General features: G+C 45.2%; 1 protein-coding gene across 6 annotated transcripts in view; it reads left to right on the forward strand.

Moving 5' to 3' along the window:
* raskol (Ras GTPase-activating protein raskol) overlaps positions 1-21,994 on the forward strand; it is a 103,573-nt gene that overhangs the window by 52,886 nt on the left and 28,693 nt on the right. For all 6 annotated transcript variants that reach the window (XM_077648261.1, XM_077648262.1, XM_077648263.1 and 3 more), the window contains 8 exons: positions 1,140-1,258; positions 1,339-1,490; positions 4,356-4,431; positions 5,865-5,955; positions 6,108-6,242; positions 10,820-10,941; positions 13,735-13,819; positions 20,639-20,759. In XM_077648261.1, the coding sequence (XP_077504387.1) occupies positions 1,140-1,258; positions 1,339-1,490; positions 4,356-4,431; positions 5,865-5,955; positions 6,108-6,242; positions 10,820-10,941; positions 13,735-13,819; positions 20,639-20,759 (901 nt within the window). The remainder of the gene's footprint in view (positions 1-1,139; positions 1,259-1,338; positions 1,491-4,355; positions 4,432-5,864; positions 5,956-6,107; positions 6,243-10,819; positions 10,942-13,734; positions 13,820-20,638; positions 20,760-21,994) is intronic.

Below are 21,994 nucleotides of genomic sequence, written 5' to 3' on the forward strand. Positions count from 1 at the left end.
ATCGGCTGCCGCGCGCGGGAGCGCCCGTGGGCACATTCCAAAACGAAAATGTATTAGTCAGTGGACTACTCGTCCGCACTTGCGCCTTCGTCCTCACTAGAGATGCCGTCGTGATCGCTGCTGCGGTCCCACAGCATGTCATTCTAACGTCGTCGTCAAGCGAAATCCCGCACTTCGCAAACAGCCACATCACGACATCGCGTGGAACAGCTGAAATTTTTCCTCGCTGCAGCCGCCACACCTGTATCACCCATTGCGAACGCCGAACTTGCACCCTGGCGCGCAGTTGTTCATTTATTCGGCGTAATGAATGACAGCCATCTTGAATGTAGCCGTGAATGAGCGCCGGTCTGCCGGACCCGGAGCACAAATGACGAAATACTACATCAAAAACTTGTGAAACGCGACCGGCAGTAGTCAAATGCGTCAGAGAAACTACGCGTGAGTGGCGTCGGCTGTTCTGTCGGCTACCGACACTCCCCGGCGCCGCTGTGGTTCTGAGTGGTGGGGCTGCCACGATTGGAACAGCGGCCCTTCCATCAACTATCAACACTGCCTTGAGCGCCGAGCACGCGCATTTGAAAGTAAAAAGAAAACTTGTTGGACGCTTGAGCTTCCTGTAGAACACGAGTGCGTTATCGGGCCGCCGCCGCTTATCAGCAACCGCTGTCAGCAGCCACGTGTGGGGTGCCAGTTTGCCGCTCATCGATAGCCGCCATCGGCCGCCGCCCACGCGTGCGGGGAAGGGATGCCAATTCTGCGCTTTGACATAACGCTGTTCAAGGCTAGCACCAAGAGCGATGCGACGGAGCCGCGCAGCAGAAATGCAACGCAACCACGCTGTAGAATGCCTGATATCTCGTTTGTCTCGCCTTTATTTATGGTGCGATGCTTTTGTGTCGATTTTAAGTCGACCCCCCCCCCCCCCCCCACTTTGGATTTTCAAATTTAAAAAATAGGTCGACTTACAATGGTGTAAATACAGTAGTTGGAACATTTTTAGCAGACCCAATGACTACAAATTAACGATGTTTTAACTGCACATCGGTGAGTTTTGATCATGTTTAGCCCAGTTTGCCTCGGGATCTAGAGCAAACTTTTATAGTGGCCATCCTTTTTAATTATTATTATTATTCTAGGTTGACCCCGCCAAAGTGAGCGGTGGCAGTGGAGCTTTGCAGCGACAGCAGAGTTTGCTACGACAGAGGGTCCAGCAGGCTTGGCAGCGCATCACACAGTCTGCACATTCATTTCCAAAGTAAGTCGTTAGATTCATAATATGCAATTTCATGGTAAACAAAGCCAGTGAAAGCAAACAATACCTGTTTCTTTATGAAGGGACCTCCGCATGCTATTTCATGGCTACCGGCAACGACTTGGAGGAAACACTCATGAAGAGGAACTTTGTGACAACCTCATCAGTGGTTCTATCTTCCTGCGGTGCCTCTGTCCGGCTATTCTGTCACCGAGTCTCTTCGGCCTTGCACCAGGTCAGCTGCACAAGATCAATGCTGTTACTGTCAACCAGAGAACACCCATTTACTATGCTTGAGTGTGCATGCAATTTTTGCTGAGGGCGCTTGGTGGCCAATTTATTTGCTGCCTACTATGGGTGTGGAAATATTTGGAATTTTGAATGAGAATTAGGTATATTAGCTGTTGAGTTCATATTAGATTGTGACTTAGTAATACCAAGCGTGTGGTTTTAATCACGTAAGATCCAAAACACTGTCGTGAGGGTTTCCACAATGAAATCACGGATGAACATACATACTCCATTTCATACATAGCAGGCAGCGCTGCCAAAGCTAGCACACCTGTTTGCGCAAGCTAAGTCCGTGCCTGAAAAGTAGTTTGCCATACAGCCAAAGGGAACACGGACATATTTCGTTTCGACAGATATCAAGTACCGTGACTGGCTGGCAACCTCCTGCACTTCGTTTCACCTCTTGCCTCATTTTCGTTGCACGACTCATCCAAGACTGAGAAGTAAGAATGACGTGGCGGTATGATACGCGGCTGGTAGGGTGAATCGCTCCGACTCCATCTGCACAAAAAAAAAAAAAATAGTGCACACTCAGAGAAATTATAGCCAGAGGGCCCGAACACTGAATGCCTCACAGCTTCGACTGTGGTTTTCAGTGCTAGCTCTTTGTTTTATGCCACTCTTCGTTTTCGTCCACTCGCTCATCAAGGCTTCAAGAGAAACGAATGGTATGCGGTGGAGTAATACGGTTCGATGGGCGCACTACTGCCACAGCCTCCACTGTGTTGCCTGCTATGTATGAACCTGAGTATAGTTAAATTGAGACCACACGGAATACTGTTTATTTAGAGGCCTTTTTATGTGAAGAAATGCATTTAAATGCTAATGAAATGCAGAAATCATGGCCTAAAGATCCTGTGTTCGTATTTCCAGAAGCAATGTGGTGATATATTGAATCATCTTTTGTGCAAACATGAGCAAGAGCTTTATATACCAGGTGTCGAGCTAAATGTAATCAAGGTTTTAAAAAGGATGGAGTGTCCTATCATTGTCAGACCAACTGAGCGTTGTTCAGAGCTGTGTGGCCTAGTCTGCAGTTTTTTTTTGTTCTTTGAAGCTAAATAATTAGTAAATACTAATCAGCTAACTTCTTTATTATTGGCTTGAGGAAGAAAGTGTCAATACAGAAGTGTAGATCATCTTGAAGAACAGCTAGCAGTGCTGTTTGCATGAAGGTATTATTTATGTAGCTTTATTTATTGTCCTTCTGGGAAGACTATCACGTGTCCAGCTGCTGGCGCACATCTCTGCCCCAGTGCACTTGCAAAGCCTTATCAGGGAGAATACTCCAGAAAAAAGCAGATTTTGTTCTCTGAGATGTGTCTCGGGGCATTGAAGTGGCAGTGTTGTCACGTGGAAGCTTTTTTAATTTGATTGCATTTAAGTTGTCGTCTTGCAAAAAGTGCCTAATTTCTCTGGAACAGAATTCCCTGATTGGTGACCAAGAGGGTCGTGACATCAGCACCGCCATATTTGAAAATCTGAGGAGTAGAATGCTCCAGTACCGGAATGTTTCAGCAGAGTGCAAATTTCACACCCTTATACCATATTTACACGATTGTAAGCCAACCTATTTTTAAAAATTTGAAAATCCGAGGGGGGGGGGGTTGACTTAAAATCGAAACCAAAGCATCACACCATAAATAAAGGTGAGAAAAACGAGATATCAGGAATGCTACAATGTGGTTGCATTTTTGCTGTGCGGCTCCGTCGCATTGCTATTGGTGCTGGCCTTGAGCAGCTGCTATGCAACGCGCAGAACCGGCACCCCCCCCACCCCCCCCCCCCCCGCGCGCGGCAGCGGATGGTGGCTGTTGATAAGCAGCAAACCAGCACCAGCCCACTCCTCACAAGTGGCCGCAGATTGAGACTGCTGACAAGTGGTGGCAGCCCGATAACGCATTCAGGTTCTACTCTTAATAGGCGGCGTCCAAGTTTTTTTTTGTTTACTTTCAACCGCGCACTCGGTGCTCAAGGGAGTGGAGATAATTGATGGAAGGGCCGCTGTTCCAGTCTCGGCAGCACCGCCACTCGGAACCGCAGTGGCACCAGGGAGTGTCAGTAGCTGACGGAAGAGCCGACGCCGCTCACGCGTAGTTTCTCTTTGGCTCTGACGCATTTGACTACTGCCGGCCGTGTTTCACAAGTTTTTAATGTAGTGCTTCGTCATTCGTCATTTGTTCTCCAGGTCCTTGTAGCGACTGGCGCTCGTTCACAGCTACATTGAAGATGGCTGTCATTCTTTTCACTGAAGAAACGAACAACAGCGCACCGGGCCGCAATTTCGACGTTCACTACGGGTGATACAGGTGTGGCAGCTGCAGTGAGGCAAAATTTTCAGCTGTTCCACGCGATGTCGTGATGCGGCTGTTTGCGAAGCGCAGGATTTTGCTGCACGACGACGTTAGAACGATAAGCTGTGGGACCGCAGCAGCGATCACGATGGCAGCACTAGTAAGGACGATTGCGCAGGTGTGGATGAGTAGTCCAGTGACTAATACATATTCATTTTGGAATGTGCCCATAGGCACATTCCACGCGGCAGCCGATGGCGGCTGGCGATAAGCGGAGCCCACAAGATAGTGCTATCGTGTTCAGTTATTAAAGGCCAAGCGTAAACAACCTCCAAGTTTTTTTTTTTTTTTAGAAATGTGATGTCGGGGTCAACTTACATTCGAGCCGACTTACAGTCGTGTAAATACGGTAGCTCTCTAGCTGCTTCTAACATTTTATCTAAAACACCTGATAGCAGCAGCCTGAATGGTCGTATCCAAGTGATATAATTTCTTTTTTATCTTGTATGTTACAGAGTACCCAGATGAACGGGCTGCTCGTAGCCTGACTTTGATAGCGAAGACAATCCAAACCCTGGCAAACTTCACGAGGTAAAATGTTTCTTTTCAGGTTGTGGGCAAGAATAGGACAAGGTAAAGATAGGCTAGTGATCTCAGTTGGGATCATAGCTGCAGTGCTGAGAACTTCATAGAACATATACATATACTAATTGCCGCAGCTAACATTTAAGCTATTTGTCCTCATTCAAGCTCGTCCACAATTACTCCTTGCTTTGTTCTTTAAGGCTAACACCTAGCAGTCTGGGGATGTAGAACAGCTGTCATCATCGGGGCATATTACTGTACTTAGAGATTTCCTATTTTTAATTTGCTTGCTTGAACCCATCATCATGCTTGTCCAAAGTTGTGTCACTGAAAAATGGACCTATCTCTTTATTTTCCTGGGTGTGTTATGCTCTTTCCTTGTGGCGTCACAACCACATGGCAAATATGTGTATCAGCATGCTGAGCTGAATGCTTGTTCATGGCCTCTGAAGAAGCATGGCTGCTCAGCCGAATTTACTCTCTTGCCTGTTGCAGACTGGCCTTGCCTGAACATATTTTTTAAAGTGGGTTCGAGAGGTGGCAGATAAAAATGGGCATCTATTATGTATGAAACATACAGTTCATGAATAACTTTACCAGGGACTGGAATTAGTGCCTGTTGAAGCTGAGGTGGTGGTGGTATATGCTTTGCATATAATATAATGTGCTAAGGTGTTAAAGGGGCAGAGCACTGAATTTTAAGCACCCTTTTTTTTTTTGACGTAATGGAAAGGCTTGCTAAGGTGCTTGATTCCGCAGTGGTTTTGTTAGAAATGCCGTAGATGATTTTTGCTTATGTGTGGTGAAATATGTTCTAATGTAAGGATCGGTGTTTTGTAGTTGCTAGTGCAGTTCAGTTCCAGGTAGCTATTCATTCCTGCAGCTGAATTCTCTCGAGTATTGCGGGGCTCCTTCACTAACTCGGTTCCCTCACTAACTGCTGTGAGCACTTTTCACCCTGTCACTGTCATCACTTCCACCGATAAGCAAGGTGATTTAGCAGCAATACCATTAAAAGCTAAAAAAGCAAGCTATCAGCAACCAGTAAAAGCGGTAGGCCAAAAAGTCTGACAAGGCAGACCGAGATTTCTGTTTTAAGTGCCAGACTGTAAAACGCAGAGAACAAAGTGCAACTAGAACGTGTCTTGTTTTGAATGTAGCTGTTGATGTGTCTGTCATTGGAAATGTATGCTTGTGTCCAAATGCTTTTGGTTCTTAGTCTTTTACACAGCGGTTGTTTTGCTTATACTTTTGCAAAACAGTGTACTAGCTTCTTTCAAACATTCCTGAAGTACATGAACTTCACTGTTTAACTTTAATAACTGCAGTCAGGTACGGAGTGATGCTAGTCTCCTTATCCTTTATTTTTTTGCTAGTTTCACTTATACATATCTTTTGAGATGGCACTTCTGACAATGGTGTTACCATGTTCTGCACAGGTTTGGTGGCAAAGAAAGCTTTATGGAGTTTATGAATGACTTTGTGGAGAAAGAATGGAGCACCATGAAGACCTTTCTCAAGGTTATTTCGGTGAGTGCACTGGCTGATAATGCGTGAAAGTTCATTCTCATACAATAAATAATTTCGGTTTAACCTTGGTATAGTCTGGTGGAGCCTACATCAAATGTGGTCTCAAGACACAGACAGCAACAGTGTCCTGGTGTGTGAATTGCTGTTTGCAGAGTCCGGTGAGCGCCGAGACCAATTCATCAGGATCAGAGGCAGGCATTGAGGTTCCCTGTGTTGTGGACCTGGGTCTAGAGCTGGCCCAGCTGCAGATGATGCTCAGGGAGTGCCTACCACAGCTGGAGGGCAAGGTGCCGCTCTTAGCCTACCCTTCTATTCTGTCTAGCCTTGCTCGTGTTGGTTTTTTTTGGCTGGTGGAATGCTGAGCTTGCCAGCTTTATGTGTAGTAATGGGCAATGTAGCACAAGGAGGGCTACAAGCAGTAAATTTTTGTCATTGTCTAAATGGATGCCAAAGGCAACTCTGAACCCTAACTTTCATAATCTCATGGCATAACTTTGGCCCTCTTATTGCTTTCCAGCCATTTGACATTGTTTAGTGTACACTTCACTGGTGGGACATGCAGCCATAAGGGCTTGCATGCCTCTTACAGCTCAGGCCCACCTCTGTAATATTCTCTTTGGCCAGCAGGAAAATGGAGCGTTTTTTTTATTACAACATAGCTAAGGCCTCTAATTTCTGCTGCGGAAAATTTTAAATTTCACGAATTGAGAACAAAGAATCTGCAATAATTCTGTGGAAAGCCTCGGAACACGTGCGGTGTTTCTCGCAACAGTGGACACCAAGCCGTTGCTTTCTCCATTTGTGCTACATAATTCTCTGCATGCACGCTCTTACTTCTCTTGCCTACTCCTCACGGCTCTTTCACTGCCTTCTCTTTCTCGGCGGCCCGCGCTGACTTCTTGCCACGTTTGTAGCGGCTCTTTCTCACCAGTGCGTGCCGTGCCCTTTGCCTCGATGGCGCAAGGTCATCAAGGAGTAATTTTTTTCTCTCAACTAGGGAGCCTGGTTAGCTCGTGGCTATCTAAAAAAACTGAAAAAAAACTATTTTCGCTATATTCCTAGCTTGGTTACAAATACAAGGCCAGGTATTCTGAAGCAGATGATTTAAGAAAAAAAACTATTGTTATATTCGTGCAAATATGATAATGAGTACAACCACTTATTAGTAAAGTCGCTTGGACCACCAAAAATCTTTAGTAATAGCATTATCTGTATTGTATCAGTTGTTCGTGATGGCGTGGCTGTGTGGTAATTTAGGTATACTTACTAAACATATACTAGTGTTAATTTAGAAAAGAAACACTCAGAAATACCTTCCGTCCTGCTGTAATCATCCCATTATGTGCTAATGACTTATTTTCAGCCATATTATTTTGTGTTATCGCAGTTTTGATTTTGTCTTAAGTCTTGTGAAAGTATCATATATTTGCGCAAATATAAAGCAGCCACAAAACTATTATGAGGGCCAGTTTGAGTTTATGTGATAAGGAGAGCTTTGCGTGAACACAGCCTCGTTTTCCATTGCCGCTGTGTCATTTAAGAAGCAATACAGTAAAACCTCGTTGATACGTTCCCGGTTCATACGATTTTCCAGTTTGTACACTCAGGATCGCGGACATTAAAAATATCTCTGTCACGGATCCCCCCCGGAGAGCACTCGGACCGAAAGAGTGGACTAGGCGACAGGTGTACCCACACATACGCACATTTTATACACCCTACGTGACACACACACTAGCACACAAAACTAACAAAACACACAAAGGCTATAAATACACACGACCTGGGAACACTGCTACCAGCGTCTACTACTAGCGTTCTACTGTTAGTGGTCGGCGTTCGTGCTCACGGTTGGTTCGGTGCGGCTGCAGCGTTGTATGGATCCAGTAGCCGGCGTCGAGGCGGCGTTCGACGTGCTTGGGCTGGCGTTGCTGGCTACTTCGTATAAGCTCCCGGTCCAAGCGCCCTTGGAGGTGATGCCGGTGTTGTTGGCATTGGGGGTACCACCCGGATGGGTGGCAACTCCCCGGAACGGGCTCGTCCTGTCTCTTCTCTGTCTGCATCCCAGTTTTATGCGCTAGTCTTTTAATTAATGTTAACGGGCTTAGGAACGGCAGGAAGTCCATGATGCGAAGCCGTAGAACGCGAGTTCACCGGAGCAGTAGCCGGCATCGCTCTCTTCCAGCCAAAGCGTCCCTGACCCGCCGTAGCCTCCGCTTCTCTGTTCTTCCCCACCTCGCTCTCCCTCGCCCTTTTATAGCCTTGGTGTTAGTCCACGTAAGCCTTGTCGTCGTGTTCTCCTTCTTCTCTTCTCCACCAATCATCTCTCTCCACCTCACTGAATGCTTCTTCTTCATCTTTATTCTTATCGTTAATCCACGTCGTCTTCTTCACACCTCTTTCCTTCATAATTTTATTTTAGACTCGTTATATGTGACAATCTCATAGAATTGCATTATATTCCTCCCGGTTAATAATTACCTGATAACACGATTTCCCAGCTACTATTTTTAAAATTTTGACAAATTGTGGTTGCATAATGCGTTTATTGACCAACCGCACATCTGCAAACGTACAAGTGGTTTTAACATGAAGGCACATGCCGTGAAGAGCTGGAATGCAGCAGCAGTCACCTGTCGAGGTGGCTTCTCTGCAGGGTAAAGGTGCAAAGAGGCGAAGCGCCACCATCATCACTACCAACAACAAAAATAAAAACGGCATGCTAGCATTCGAGAGAGCCATTTTTGCGGGATGCGACGTAAAGAAGAGAAACGCTGAAGTTTCTTCGTGGTCAAACTGTCACATTGAGCATGTCAAGGCATCAGCAGAACTTTTTTTGTTACCATATTTCACCTTTCAAGAGAATTCAGGCAATTAAAATACTGTAGAACCCCTCTATAGTATACTCGGATAGAGTAAAGTGAAACTGCGGTCCCATTTCGTCTCTTATAAACGACTATAAATTTTTTTTTTCGATTGTAGTAAAGATATTTTTCAAAAATACGACTATAGTAAAGTGCGTCTGCCTGTGGTGACGTACCTCTTGAGGAACAGTAACAACGCGGGACGCGCGAGGCCGACTTTCGCCGGTAAATACATACCAAATGATAAAACAGTGCTCTTTGACATAGCTTCACCATCATGCTCAAAACATGTGAGGAGAAGCCAACCTCTTAAAGTCCTTGGGGCCATTAGGCAAAGTGCACGGCACACATGGAAAAAAAAGAAAGTAAAGCTGGCTATGAACGCAGAAGCGGTGTGCACTTCGCTCGTTCACATGCGCTCCAAGGCGCGCGCTCTCCGTGATCTTATTCGGATATAAATAAAGCACTTGTGATACGTTCACCATGCCAGATGGTCATCCCTCCTCGTGGTCCATGCGAGACAGCATGCTGAATACCCCCGTTTCTCTTCTGTTCGCTGCCCCACAGCAAAACAGGTCTATCAGAACTTCGAAAGCTAAAACGGTCTCGTTTATTGCATACCGTCCGCCGAATGTCAGGCGATATCTTCTTTTGCTCCAGCCTTAAAAATGCACGACAGCAAACGACGGCAAACTGAAGTTATCTGGCCATTAGTGCCGTGCCATGCCAGGTGTTATGCTCTGCGGTGAAGAGGCGTTAAGCGACGATGCAACTTGCGGCGCGAGAGCTCAACTTCAAAATTTTTTTTCTCGCTTTAAACAAAAATTACCCTGATAAAAATTTCTGAAATGAGAGATAATAAACTGTTCTACGTAACCTGCTTTTGTTTGTATTTTTACTTTGACCACCTCAGGGTGAAATTAACAAGCGTTTCTGGCTCAAAACGCACTTTTTGCAACTTTAGTATTTTTTTTTACCATGATGTACGCAGTTTCATCACCTGTAACATTTGTTATAGGTACTAGACATCTAGAAAAACAAAATGGCTATTTCTGAATTTCCGAGAGCAAGTTGATATTTAAAACAAAAAACGACAAAAATTGTACATTTTCATACTATTCTTCGATTTTTTAAACATATTTATGGCGTATAAAGCTGCATGCTCCGAACTATATCGAAAGCCAGAATCTGTGCAAATGTCAGTGAAAGAAATTTTAACTGTTTTCTAAAAATTTGAATATTTTATTAATTATTGAGCTGTGCCTGGTTTCTCGCCTTTTCTAAATATTCAAACTGCCCTCACCTCGTGAATAAATTTTTTTTTCAACATAAATATTTCAGGCTTTGATTATGCACATTAGGACAACTTTACATGAATTTTTTCGAACAAATTGGAGCTGGTTAAGTGCAACGTCTGGGACGTTTGGCATGTACTGACCCAATATCAAATAAAGATGATGTTACTGCTAACACTCAATTCTACGGAACATTCTAAAATTCGTTATTTTTCACAGTATAACAAAACTAGGGACTTCAGAGGAATACTATATGCATTATGGCCCTAATTTCCACAGTGCCACAATCCTCTAAAATCCTATGTCACCGTCATTCTTAAACTATGAAAAAAATCTACCCTTACGACTGTTGTTATACTGTTAACTAGTTTTGCAACAAATTTACTGTACAAGGCGCTTATGCGCAGCTAAAAAAGTTGCATTGCTGGGGTTCTTCAAGGCGCGATGTTAGCGCATGTCAAAGAACGCCAGGTGGTGTAAATTAGTTTTGTGCCCTCCACTACGCCGTTCCTCATAGCTTATGTGACGCTTTGGGACGTAAAACCCCTTTAATTCAGTTCATTTTAATTAAGTTCAGTTCAATTCAGTACAATACAATACAAGGTTGGGTGCAATTCTGGGAGTGCATATACAATCCTGTGTCTAGTCTCTGAGGTTGGATTGTGTTGTGCCATGCGGGACATAAGCTCATACCTTGATCTGCAGGAAGGAGAAGCAGCCTTGCGGGCTGCTTTGGATGGTCGACCACGCAGTCGAGGCCAGGTGCTGTCCTGCCTGGAAGCGAACCCAGCACCAGCACCCCAGCCTCGCTCCTCTACTCTGCCTAGGTGAGTGTGGCACTCTTTGTTGCAGGTGTAAGCTAAGCATTGAAATTGTTTGAGGTTCCATTGTTAGTTCAAAGTCTCACAGTTTACTCTTGCTTTGTCATAACACCCAGCATGATTATAAAGTCTATCAAGGATTTGTCACATTGCACAGAAAAATGTGAGCCATTGTGGGCCTTGGGGTCACACTGTGCTACAACAATAAACTATGCAGAAAATTGGTAGAACTATACGTATATGAAAATGCAGACATTGAGTGTTTGCTGTTATGGGGCTGTAGCATGATTCAGGTTTGGTTGCTGTAGCTCATACGCCATATTTTTTTTTCTTTTATCTCTGCATGTCTGCATTTAAATTTCTATTCCCATTCATGCTAGTATGACATTCCTGACAAATTCGCTTCTAATCTAATAGCCATACTACTATTGTCAGGCATCACAACTAGTTTTCTTTTTTTTACTTCTTTTGGCATAGCTTGCTTGCTTGTGCCATCTAATGTGAGTGGTCACTTGGAGTTACCGTATTTACGCACCGTATTTATGCGCATAATTTGGGCACCCTTAACTTATCACTCGGCTTTACAAAAAAAAATTTTTGCTCGCATATTTTACGCACCGCGCTGCGCTAGACCACCATCATGCACGCGGGCTCTACCTTATGGCTCTACCCAGTAGCATTCAGCTATTCCGCGTGTTTGTTCGAAAAGCGTTTTGAATCTTTTGTGCACTGGGCGTTCATCGTGGTGTCAGAGGCCACTGTTACAATCGCGGTGGCACCAGCGGCATCGCCACTCGGAATGGCTAGCAGCGCTTCCAGGGGGGATTGGCGGCTGATAGAAGAGCCAACACCGCTGTTTGTTTGGCTGATGTATGGGACTCGACTGCTGGCTACGCTTTTTTTGGTGGCTCTGACGGCTTGTGTTTGGTTGTTCTGTCGTGTCTTGCGATGGGATATCACAACTATTCGGCAAGTTTCAAACTGCTTGCCAGTGCCTTATAACGGCGTGGAGCGGCGAAGCCAGCTAGAATAACCGCGTGCTCACAAGTTTGCCCATAGACGACAATCGTGTCGGAAAACTTGTGCGCACGTGGCTTTTCTCGCTGGCTTCTCAGCTCCGCGCCGTGATAAGTCACCGACAAGCAGTTTGGTCGACGCTCGTGCGGTACTGTTAAAGAATTGTGTGGTGTGATAATTGATTTATTGATTCGCCGTTGCTTTCCCGGACGAAGTTGCGAAAGCAAACTTACGGAATCCGGAACTACCGAACAATTGGCTGGGCCACAAGCCATGACGCTGTTTTAGAGTCTTTTTCAGCTTCGTGCATGCACCTTCATGCCAACCCGCAAGGGGGTGTGTGTGGCATTTCATTATCGGCCAGTGCAGGGTCCGGGTGCTGACATATACGCAGCAACATACACTATACCTATATTGCGCGTTATGACCTTTGTGGTGTTTTTTAAGTCGCGCTCGCGAAATCCCCGTGTAATTTGCGCACCCCCTTCTTAGAGACCTAATTTCTGAATAAAAAGTGCGCAAATTATGCGCCTAAATACGGTATGTGGCAGAGTCTACGCAACTAGCCAGTCACAAACGACCTTGCACCTGGAAATTTTACCAAACAAAAGCAGGCACACTTGGCAACCGTTTGTAAATTCTTTCTTTTAATTTCCTTCATTTTTTCTCCTTGTTTGGGGATTAAACTTTGTCAAATACATTGGAGGCCACTTATAATGTAACCGCTTATAGTGCAGGACTGGATATAATGCAGTTTTTTTCGGCCACCAGTATGCCTTCCATAGGACTAACTGTAAGGTCATACTGCTTAATATGTAGTCACGCGAAACGAAATGCTAGTTGTAGTTGGTCAAACCAGTTAAAGTGCGGTTTTGAAATCCGCTTGGTGACCGCGCAGAACAGGAAGCACAGCGGATATGTCACACGAGGATGAAGACGACACACCAGAAGTCTCGTGCAAGGGCTCAATAGAATCCTTATCTAAAGTGAAAGTCTACTGCACAAGGAATGACTTGAGTGAGGAAGTGTTGAAGTGTCTCATCTCGGTGGAAAACGAGCTAATTTGCAACATCATGAAGAGGCAGCGCCAGGCCAAAATTGCGGCTTTTTTTCCTTGCTCTCAATGACGTGCCTGAAAAAAACGATGCTTCAGCATACTGTACACAGTGCAACCGCACACGGTGCAACCGCACACAGCGCAACCGCACACAGCGCAACCGCACACAGCGCAACCGCACACAGTGCAACCGCACACAGCGCAACCGCACACAGGCGACCACCTTCGCAGAACTGGGCATGCGCTGAGGCAAGCGCATGCACAGTTCCGCAGCGGCAGTTGCGGGAACCTCCGCGGTCGCACTGTGTGCGGTGTGCTAAAAGTAACCTAAGCGTGCAGCATACTTAATGGGTTGCCTTTTGTTCAGTGATAAATAAAGCGTCTTTGAAAAGGAAGCTGCCCATCTGGCATATATTTTGACATAAAAGGTTTTTTTGTTATAGTGCAGTACCGCTATTAGTGTGGATTTTCGCAGCCCCCGCGAAACATGTTGTAAGCGGTCTACACTGCACTTTCTTTAATCATGTAGTCACTGCTAGCCTGCCTTAGAATTGTTTTGAAATAACTGTTAATCACTGCCATAATGAGATCATAGAAACAGTGTTATGGGGCAGCTTACATCTTTTGTCTTGTATGTTTTTGCCGTGTTTGTGTGTGTGACCTGTGCTTTACTGCAGATCAGTCGGAACAGTTGTTGGTTGTAACGTGTTGCCACCTTTATGCAGGAGTGCCCTGGCTCCGAGTGCCAATATGCTGAGAGAAGTACCTAGAGCCCTTCCTGATTTGCTTACCACCATGCCATCTAGCCAGGTAAATCATTATACATCGGACCTCTTTTGAAGCCTCCATTCTAGTAGTTAGCCGCGGTTTGGGTGTTGTAGAATAGGAAAAGCTTTGTGGCTGAAAAAGGTAAAAAAATGCTTGTATAGCACTCAGCCTCAGCTAAATCTGTGCATTGAATCTCTGTGCATTGCAAAGCGTCGTCTTCATCAACTTCCATCTGCTCCGTCCGGCGGCACTGCCCGCTCATCGTTGTCTTCTACGTAGCACAAATCAATGCTTTCGCACTGATTTGAATGTACTAAACATTCTTTGTAGTTTTTTTTTCTTAATTCTTGAACTTCGAAATTGTTTAAAAATACAGTGATGCACGATTTTTCAGACTGCAATAATTCAGACATGCAGTATTTCGGACTTTACTGAAGAACCATCAGGCACTTTATAGGAATGTGTACATTTTCACAACAGATATTTCGGACTGAGTGAAGTCTAAAAGTTCAATTTTTCGAACTAAAGTAGACACCAGCAATGCTGACCAAAAGTTGTTTTCCGGCCTAATATAGACTTGAGCGGGCATCGCTGCCACAATAACCCGGCCCTTTTCTGCGATGAAAGGCCCCGATTTGAATTTAAATGGAAGCAATTGGACGGGCTGGCTTGGCTATTTGTTCCTCAGTGTTGCTGCTCAAGTTAATGGCAGCATTTTTGTTGCCATTGGGGTGGCCTACAGAGAAGTATAGGACAGCGGCAGCATCCGTCGTCTCTCCGGCCATATTGGGGTTGTTCAAAGTGTTCGATAAACTGCCGAAAAAAATTGTATTTCATCATTTTAATCACCTAGAAGGCTGGGAGCAGCGGTCGATAGTTTTCTGCACATTCTTAAGCTTCCGCATGATCACAATGCTTCGCAACTCGGCGATCACTGAGCACAGTTGACAGCATGGCAGCTGCTTTCATGCGCTCAGCGGCTGCACTGCAGCAAGGTAGCTGGTGAAAGTGCATGATCAGACAAGGCCAGATGTGAAGGTGAAAGCGCTGCAGCAGCAACTGCACAGCATCTGTCGTATGGGGGGCCCAAAACGGGAAGGGAGCTCCGGAAATGGCAAGAAAGTAAAAGGGTCATTCAAATTTTGAATACGAATCGAATACGTTTGTTATTCGGTTCATATTCAGTTAAATACATTTTTATTTGGTAATATCTGAATATTTAAAAAAAATCCAAACATTTGCAGCGATCGAATACCGTGTAGGCTTTCATAGATCTGATCACTGCAAAGTCACAATGTGTGGGCAGATTATCTGTGGATCGAGTTTAAATATAAAAGCATCCTCTCTGCTTTCTTAGTCGTTTGTCATATGGACCCAATCACATTCGGATGTTTGCTAGGCTTGAACCTGTCGTGAAATTCTGCAAGTGCACTGTTGCCCGTATCACACTTGATGAGAACAAGATGGCTGACCACCCGGTTTGGGCAGTCATAACGCAAAAGCACACCATTTTTATGCGATAACGAGCTCATTGGCTTGTTTGCCGGCGTGTGGTGTCACGGTCAGTCGGGTTGTGAACTAAAAGAAAACAGGGTTGGTTGCGAGCGGGATTCGAACCCACGGTGGCACAAACAACAGATCAGCTTCGCTGGCCACTGCATTAGACCACTACACCATCGCCGCAGCCTACTGTCCCACATGTTAAACTGCCTGTCTTTTGCGCTGTAGTTGCAATGTTGTCATCTTCATCCCGTACGCAAGTCAGTCCAAAAATGAGCAAGTCGAAAAAATCCAACAGCCGAAATTGGAGCGCGTGGCCATTCTACTGACAACAATCAAAAAGGCACTTGGAAGTGCCATCTCACAAGCATCCAGTAAGTCACACTAAAAAACGGGAGATTTGAACCAATAAATTATCATTGATGTGCATTCTATGCTATTGCATTCTGTGGTGGGCAAGGTGCTCAGTGTCTCTTCGAATTTTTTGTTTGATCCTTCTGTAATGTGTGACATACCTGATGCCGACACCCATGGTGCTCGTCCTGTCAGCCTCTCGACTCATCTCGCGCGAGCCATCTCGTTTTGGTCTACTCTAATGTGCAGGAAAGCGAGAGCCCACTTGCAGAAATTCGCATGGGGCTCCCGAAGTGGTGCCAAGTTGAGGTGCCACTGGTAGGGCGAGCGATCATGTAAAAATCCCACTTATTGTGCATTGTAACCCACACATCTCTGACAAGTGCATGACATAGGAGGGCCCCTATCAGTACACCTAAAAGTAGTTTCATAGTTTCGGCTACTGAGCTTCGCCACCAGCCCAAGGTCACAGCGACTACCGGCTACGCATTTACCAGCTGTCTGAGCCTAGCTGTGTGTCGCTTTTGCACGTCACTGGTCATTTCTTTAGAAGCAGACTTGCTGTTCCGATGCCAGTGTATATTCTCCTTGCTTACGTTCGCACTTTTCTTCCAGCATGCCAAAACTGCGTACTTATCACGGACTTTTCACTTATTGTACGATGCACCCTCCTCACAAGGCTTCACCACATTTTTGGCAGTTTAGTTAGTTTTTTTTTTTTTTCAGGAATGGGATGGCATTTTATTAATTATCTGATAATTTGGAAATTTCTTCCGGTGTCTTGGAGTCCGAATTAATTAGGCTTTACTACCCATCATGTTTTCAGTTGCTAGTTATGTGTCAATTCATTATGTAACTCATTTTGCATGACCACATTACAGGTTACGTACTGTTATACTGTCTACTCAAGCAGTATACATTTTTGTGCTTGTCATGTCTTTTAAAAAGGACGGCGCTGAGTTGGCCTAGTTTTGTTGATGTCAGTTCTAAAAACCATAAACTATATTGCAAAAAAACAAGGGCATCAATGCTTGCGTATTTATCTTCTGGAATTTTTTTTTTTTTTCGTACTGAACAGATATTTAGTTGAATATTTGAAGGCGTTTTTTTTTTTTTCATATTTGTATTCATTTGGTGTTCAAAATTTTTAATATTCTCTCACCCCTACAAAACATATAATTAGGAGGTAGAGCAGCCAACATACCCGTGGCAAGTGCTTTGCGGGCGTTCATTTCGTAATTAGTAGGAGTGTGCGAATATTAGGAAATTTCGAATACCGAAGTAAATATCCTCCTATTCGATTTTTCAAACTAATCGAATACCATTTTTACTCGTGTAATGAGCCCACTTTTTTCCAGAAAAGTCGACATCAGTTGGGGGGTGGGGGGGAAGAGTTCATTACGCAGGAAAAAGAAGTTTCCAACAGATTTTTTTGGAAGGGTCAAAATTTCATATATATCTCCGTCCGCCCTTCCGTCATCAACAAACGCATGCGGTCAAACGCATTGGTGCCTCTGTTAGTGTTTAGCATCGTTCAGTTTGACGCTATCTGGCAATTTCGTGCTAGGTGGGTGCGCCCCCCAATAACGGCAAGATAACACAAACACGCTGAACACCCGCCCTGAAGATCAGGCGCGCGTTTTTTACTGTGAGGTTAAAAACAGGGCAGTGACGAGTGTCTAATGCGAATGTTTAAGCTTTTGCTTAGAGTGCACAACGTCTTGGCACTCTGCCAAGTTCACCAAGCGCACAGCGCCCTCCCCCTTCCCCTCTCTCGCTTCCCTCCATCCACCCCTCTGGCTGGAGCTCTGCTCAAGAGATAAACAAACAATCGGGGGTGGGCAGCATCTTGGCGCGCTGGCAAGGTCTGCGCTGCAGGTGGTATTGAAAACTGAGGCATTTGCTTAGCTGGAAAACAAAAAAAAAAAAGTAAATTCTGGTTGACAAAAGGGGGGGGGGGGGGGGGGGTTCATTATGCGAGTGGGTTCATTACGCGAGTAAATACGGTCCACAAGTTTTCAAATACTTTTTGAATAATTGGCGCGAAGATCGAATAAGTCCTGCCGTAGTTTTTTTCATGACTGTTCCAAAAACAGGGACCATACACACCACATACCATGCTGCCGCGATCAGTATGCATGGGATAAGAGAAGCGTCAGGCCGTGATGTCAAGGAGATGCGGCGGGACCATTCGCACTGGGTGCTCCAGGCTTGCGTGTTTTGATGCATAATTCACAGCGTACCAATAAATTGCGGTGTGGTTGGTTGAGCCATAATGCACAAGTTTAATGCAGTCAGATAGGCACGAAAGTGACAGGCAGGAGCCAAGGAGCAGGAAAAGTTCGGCGACAGATCGGCTTCTTGGCTACCATTGCATTTCTGCATTGAAATCTAATCAGATGGCTCACATCTCTGACTCCTCATCCTTCTTCTTCGGTCGCGTGGCGAACAGTGCAAGAATCAAGGAAACCCTGCAACTCGTTCACATTCTGTCGGGCTCTCAGCATAAGTTTAAGTTCGATATTCCGTGTGCTTATGATCGGAAATTGAAAGCAGGGGGCCATTTTCAGATTCTAATCACCCGGACAACTTCCTGAGCATCGGGTCGCTCAAAAAAAAAAAAAGACAGAAAGCTTATGCCATTTGCCTTCAGTGTTCACAGCACAGCCTGCCTGCTGCGCTAAGCGCACGACATTTGAAGTAGCTCCGGACTCGGGTAGTAGTACGCACGAGAAGTAGTTTTTCTGTTTTCATTTTTGCGACCTTGAACAAGTGTGTCGTTTCAACACCGGTCCACCGACCTAGGATTTTGGCAAAGTCGTGCAGTGTTATTTCCCACATATTTATTGTAGGTCAATCAGAACCAGGTGAACACAGCAAATACCACACAAAAAGCTACTCCGATCAAGCAGAATGCGCACACGTGAATGTAAATTCTAAAATAAGAAGCAAAATGATTTATTTATAGCTTAGCAGAGTGAGCGTAAATTTCATTTGTAGCTCAAGGAAAATGTCTATGTATGCGCTTGTGCAGCTCTCGGATCCCATTTGCTTTATTCAAAGCAGTTATACCTATGACTTCAGTGTTTGTTAATTTCCGGAGTGAAGCAGCTCGGCGAAAATGGGCAGCACATCACAAGGTTCGTCTTGTGAAAAAGCTGCTTCGCGTCGGCCATCACGTCGTGGATCACGTCTTCCCACCCTGCACTAGCTATCAGATATGCTGTATCGGCCCAGAAGTTGAGAACTGTGAACAATTCATTTCTCCCCAGACCTCGCGCTGTTACTTGTTGCCAACTAGGAGCAGAGAAGCACCCGATGCAGAGCTACAGCTACTAATTCCGTCTGGCGAACAGGTTGAGGAAGTGCAGAATTACTCTCTGAGCATCAACAAAAATATTTCTAACCACAAACGACGCACGCGCTTTGAAATTTTCGCATACGCCAGTTGGTTTCGAAGGCAGTGTCGCTTGGTGCAGTGAAGGCATGCTGCGTTCTTGCCTGCACCCTGCATCGCTGCCAATTGCAGTGCCACCTGTGTTTACAAGCATGACGTCTTTAGGGTGCCTTGATACAGCGCTCCTATCAAAGGAAGCTGCTTCGAGGCACACTAGCGAGAGGGAGGGTTCAACGTTGGGTGCTGTCCATTCCTGTGACGGTGTTCTAAATCTTTATACATAGCCTCGGAGATTGGCCGAGTCGGCAGGGCTCAGGCAGATTCAGCAAAGCTAGGTTTTATGCCTGACCTCGGAGTCCTAGCCTTGTACGTAGCTCTCGCCCGTCTCATGCATGCACTGAGATGTGGCTTTAGTTTATTGTCATCCGTTATTAACAGCAAAAGTATACTTGTCTTATGTGAATAGCATGACAGTGATAAAGTTGATACACTGACTATCTCTTGTGGCCCCCCAAATGGAAATCAGTGTTGCGTCTTTTAACAGATACAGCTATAACTGCGAAAGCAGCTCTTCACTGTTTCTCATGATTGCTCATTGAATATTTGCACTAGTAGGTAATATTCATGCAAGTATTCGATTTGTATTCAATTCGTTTTTTGCCTAACCTCTTCGTACTCGACTCGGCAGAAAACCTATGCTATTTGTATTCAATTCAGTTTGGAAAAAAGTACTATTCACCCACCCCTAGTATTTAGGCTTCGGGTTGCTGAGCTGAGCATTGAAGCTGGAGGTCCATTATTATTTTACTTTGCGACTCGGATAAGATTGGGAAGTAGTTAGCATTGGCAGTGAAAATATCAGGGCTATGAAGCGGTTGGTTTCATGTTCACAGTCTTTACTTGGCAGAGCCGCGCCATCTTTATCTGTTCACGGTCTTAGCCTAGCCTCTCACTCACTTCACGTATTCTTTTTTGTGCATTAGGGAGAAATTCTAGACTCCAGACCAGTTCCTTGGACCTTAATTTGGGCAACGCAGAATGGGCAGTGACGTCTTGAGTGTGCATTCATGCATGTCGCACGATGCATTGGCTATGTGCTGATCCACAGGGAATCTCAGTGTGCCATCTGATGGGCATACTAACTGCAGAGGTTGTTTTTGGTGGAACTAAAGGTGTATTAAACTCGGTAGGCATCTTTGGATACATGAAAGTAAATTAGTTAGCTGCCTTTTTTTTCTTGCAGGGCAAAATGAATGGTCAAAGTTCTTTTGCTTTGTAAAAGCTTTGTTGAAGCAGAACCCCACTCAAAAGAGTTCATTGTTAACAGAGATGATTTGTGTTTCCATGTATGGTTTGCTGACGGGGAATCGAAAATACTTTGTTGTCACACAAGTTTTGTTGTAGCAGCATTCATTGTAGTGGGATTTGACTGTAACAAGTGCTGGCAAGTAAAGGTCACAGATAAACTTCTTTGGGAAAGCAGGAAAGATCATTGCTGCTGTCTTGGTCTGCTGAAAGGGCTGTTGTGAGATGCACTCTCTGCTGCATCATTGCACCTCTGACAGATTCATGGCTTTGTAAACTGTTAACTCCTTCCTGATGCAATGCAGGGACCAACTGCAGTTGGTCGTGTGTTGCCTCCACAGCCAGGCGGGTGCCCTCCGCTGGCGTTCAGCAACCCGGTGTACCGCTGGGGGGGCCTTCAGGAGCCCCAGCCGGAATCTCTTACTGGTAAGCTAGTATTAATAGCTGGAGCTCCGAAGCTGCTCGAGTCATTTTGCAGAAACATAATTAACGTGGGTGGCAGTTAGGGTTTGTACATTGGGTTCTCATCAGTAGAAGTGCTGCCAGCATCCCGCAGATTCCATGCACACTGTCTGTGCCTTGCTCATCACCTGTAACATGGCACCCCGCCTCCCAGCATCAGTACTAGATGTATGTGGATAGTGATATTCCAGCGCAAATCAAATTGCATCGAATATTGGCTGATCATCGTCAGCCACTGCAGGACAAAGGCCTTTCCTAATGATGTTCTAAGAGTCCTGTTTGTGTGAGCCAAGGCCACCCTTTTTTCAGAAATTCTCCTAATGTTATCTGCCCACCTGATTCTCAGTCAATCTTGATTATGTCTTTATTGCTAGGTATGCACTATGCAGTAGAACCCTGCTAAAGTAAACTCGGTTATAGTAAAAACTCAGATATATTAAAGTGTAGCTGCAGTCCCATTTTGCCTTCCATAGGCAACTGTACATTTTTTTTTCGGTTATATTAACGATTTTTTTTTTTTTTTTCGAAAAAACGGATATAGTAAAGAGCGCCTGGCCATGGCAATGTACTTTCCGCGGAATGATGACGTCGCGGCACGCGTGAAGTCTAGGATCGCGAAGCAAATAGGTAACAAATACAGTAAAATACCACTTGAATGAACTTCATTTACACGAAGTATTCAGTTGTACAAACTTTTTTTAAACCCCCCACCGTAGCGCCATTGAACCCAATGCAAACGCCCTTCAGTTCTACAAACAGTTTTCGGGGCGCCATCCCATGTGTCCTAGGTCATACTGAGCACTTCAACAAGTACAACCTGCCCTTTTTGCCTCGCTTTTTTACTTTCAGAACCGCGCCGACCGCGCTCCATTACCGCGTTAAGAAACTACACGAAGTGGCGTGTGCAGCGCATTCTGATAGATTTAAGAATGCAGAACCCTGAGGCAATTAATGTGCGGCAGGCAGCAGAAATGCTCACAGGAGCTTGGTGGAGTGTGAAACCAGCAACGATAGTGAATTACTGGCAAATAGCAGATCTGCATGCAGCCAACTGGACTGCTGTGGACACCAATCTCTTAAGCAGAAGACCATGGCACTGATGAAGAAAACAGTGAGCCAGGTGGCTGGCCGGAATTGTCAGAAAGACTAGGTGAAGATAGCCCTTTGTTTTTTGAGGAGTATGCCGCCTGTGACTCCCT

This window comes from Amblyomma americanum, chromosome 1 (genome assembly GCF_052857255.1).
Source record: "Amblyomma americanum isolate KBUSLIRL-KWMA chromosome 1, ASM5285725v1, whole genome shotgun sequence".
Taxonomy (NCBI): Eukaryota; Metazoa; Arthropoda; class Arachnida; order Ixodida; family Ixodidae; genus Amblyomma; species Amblyomma americanum.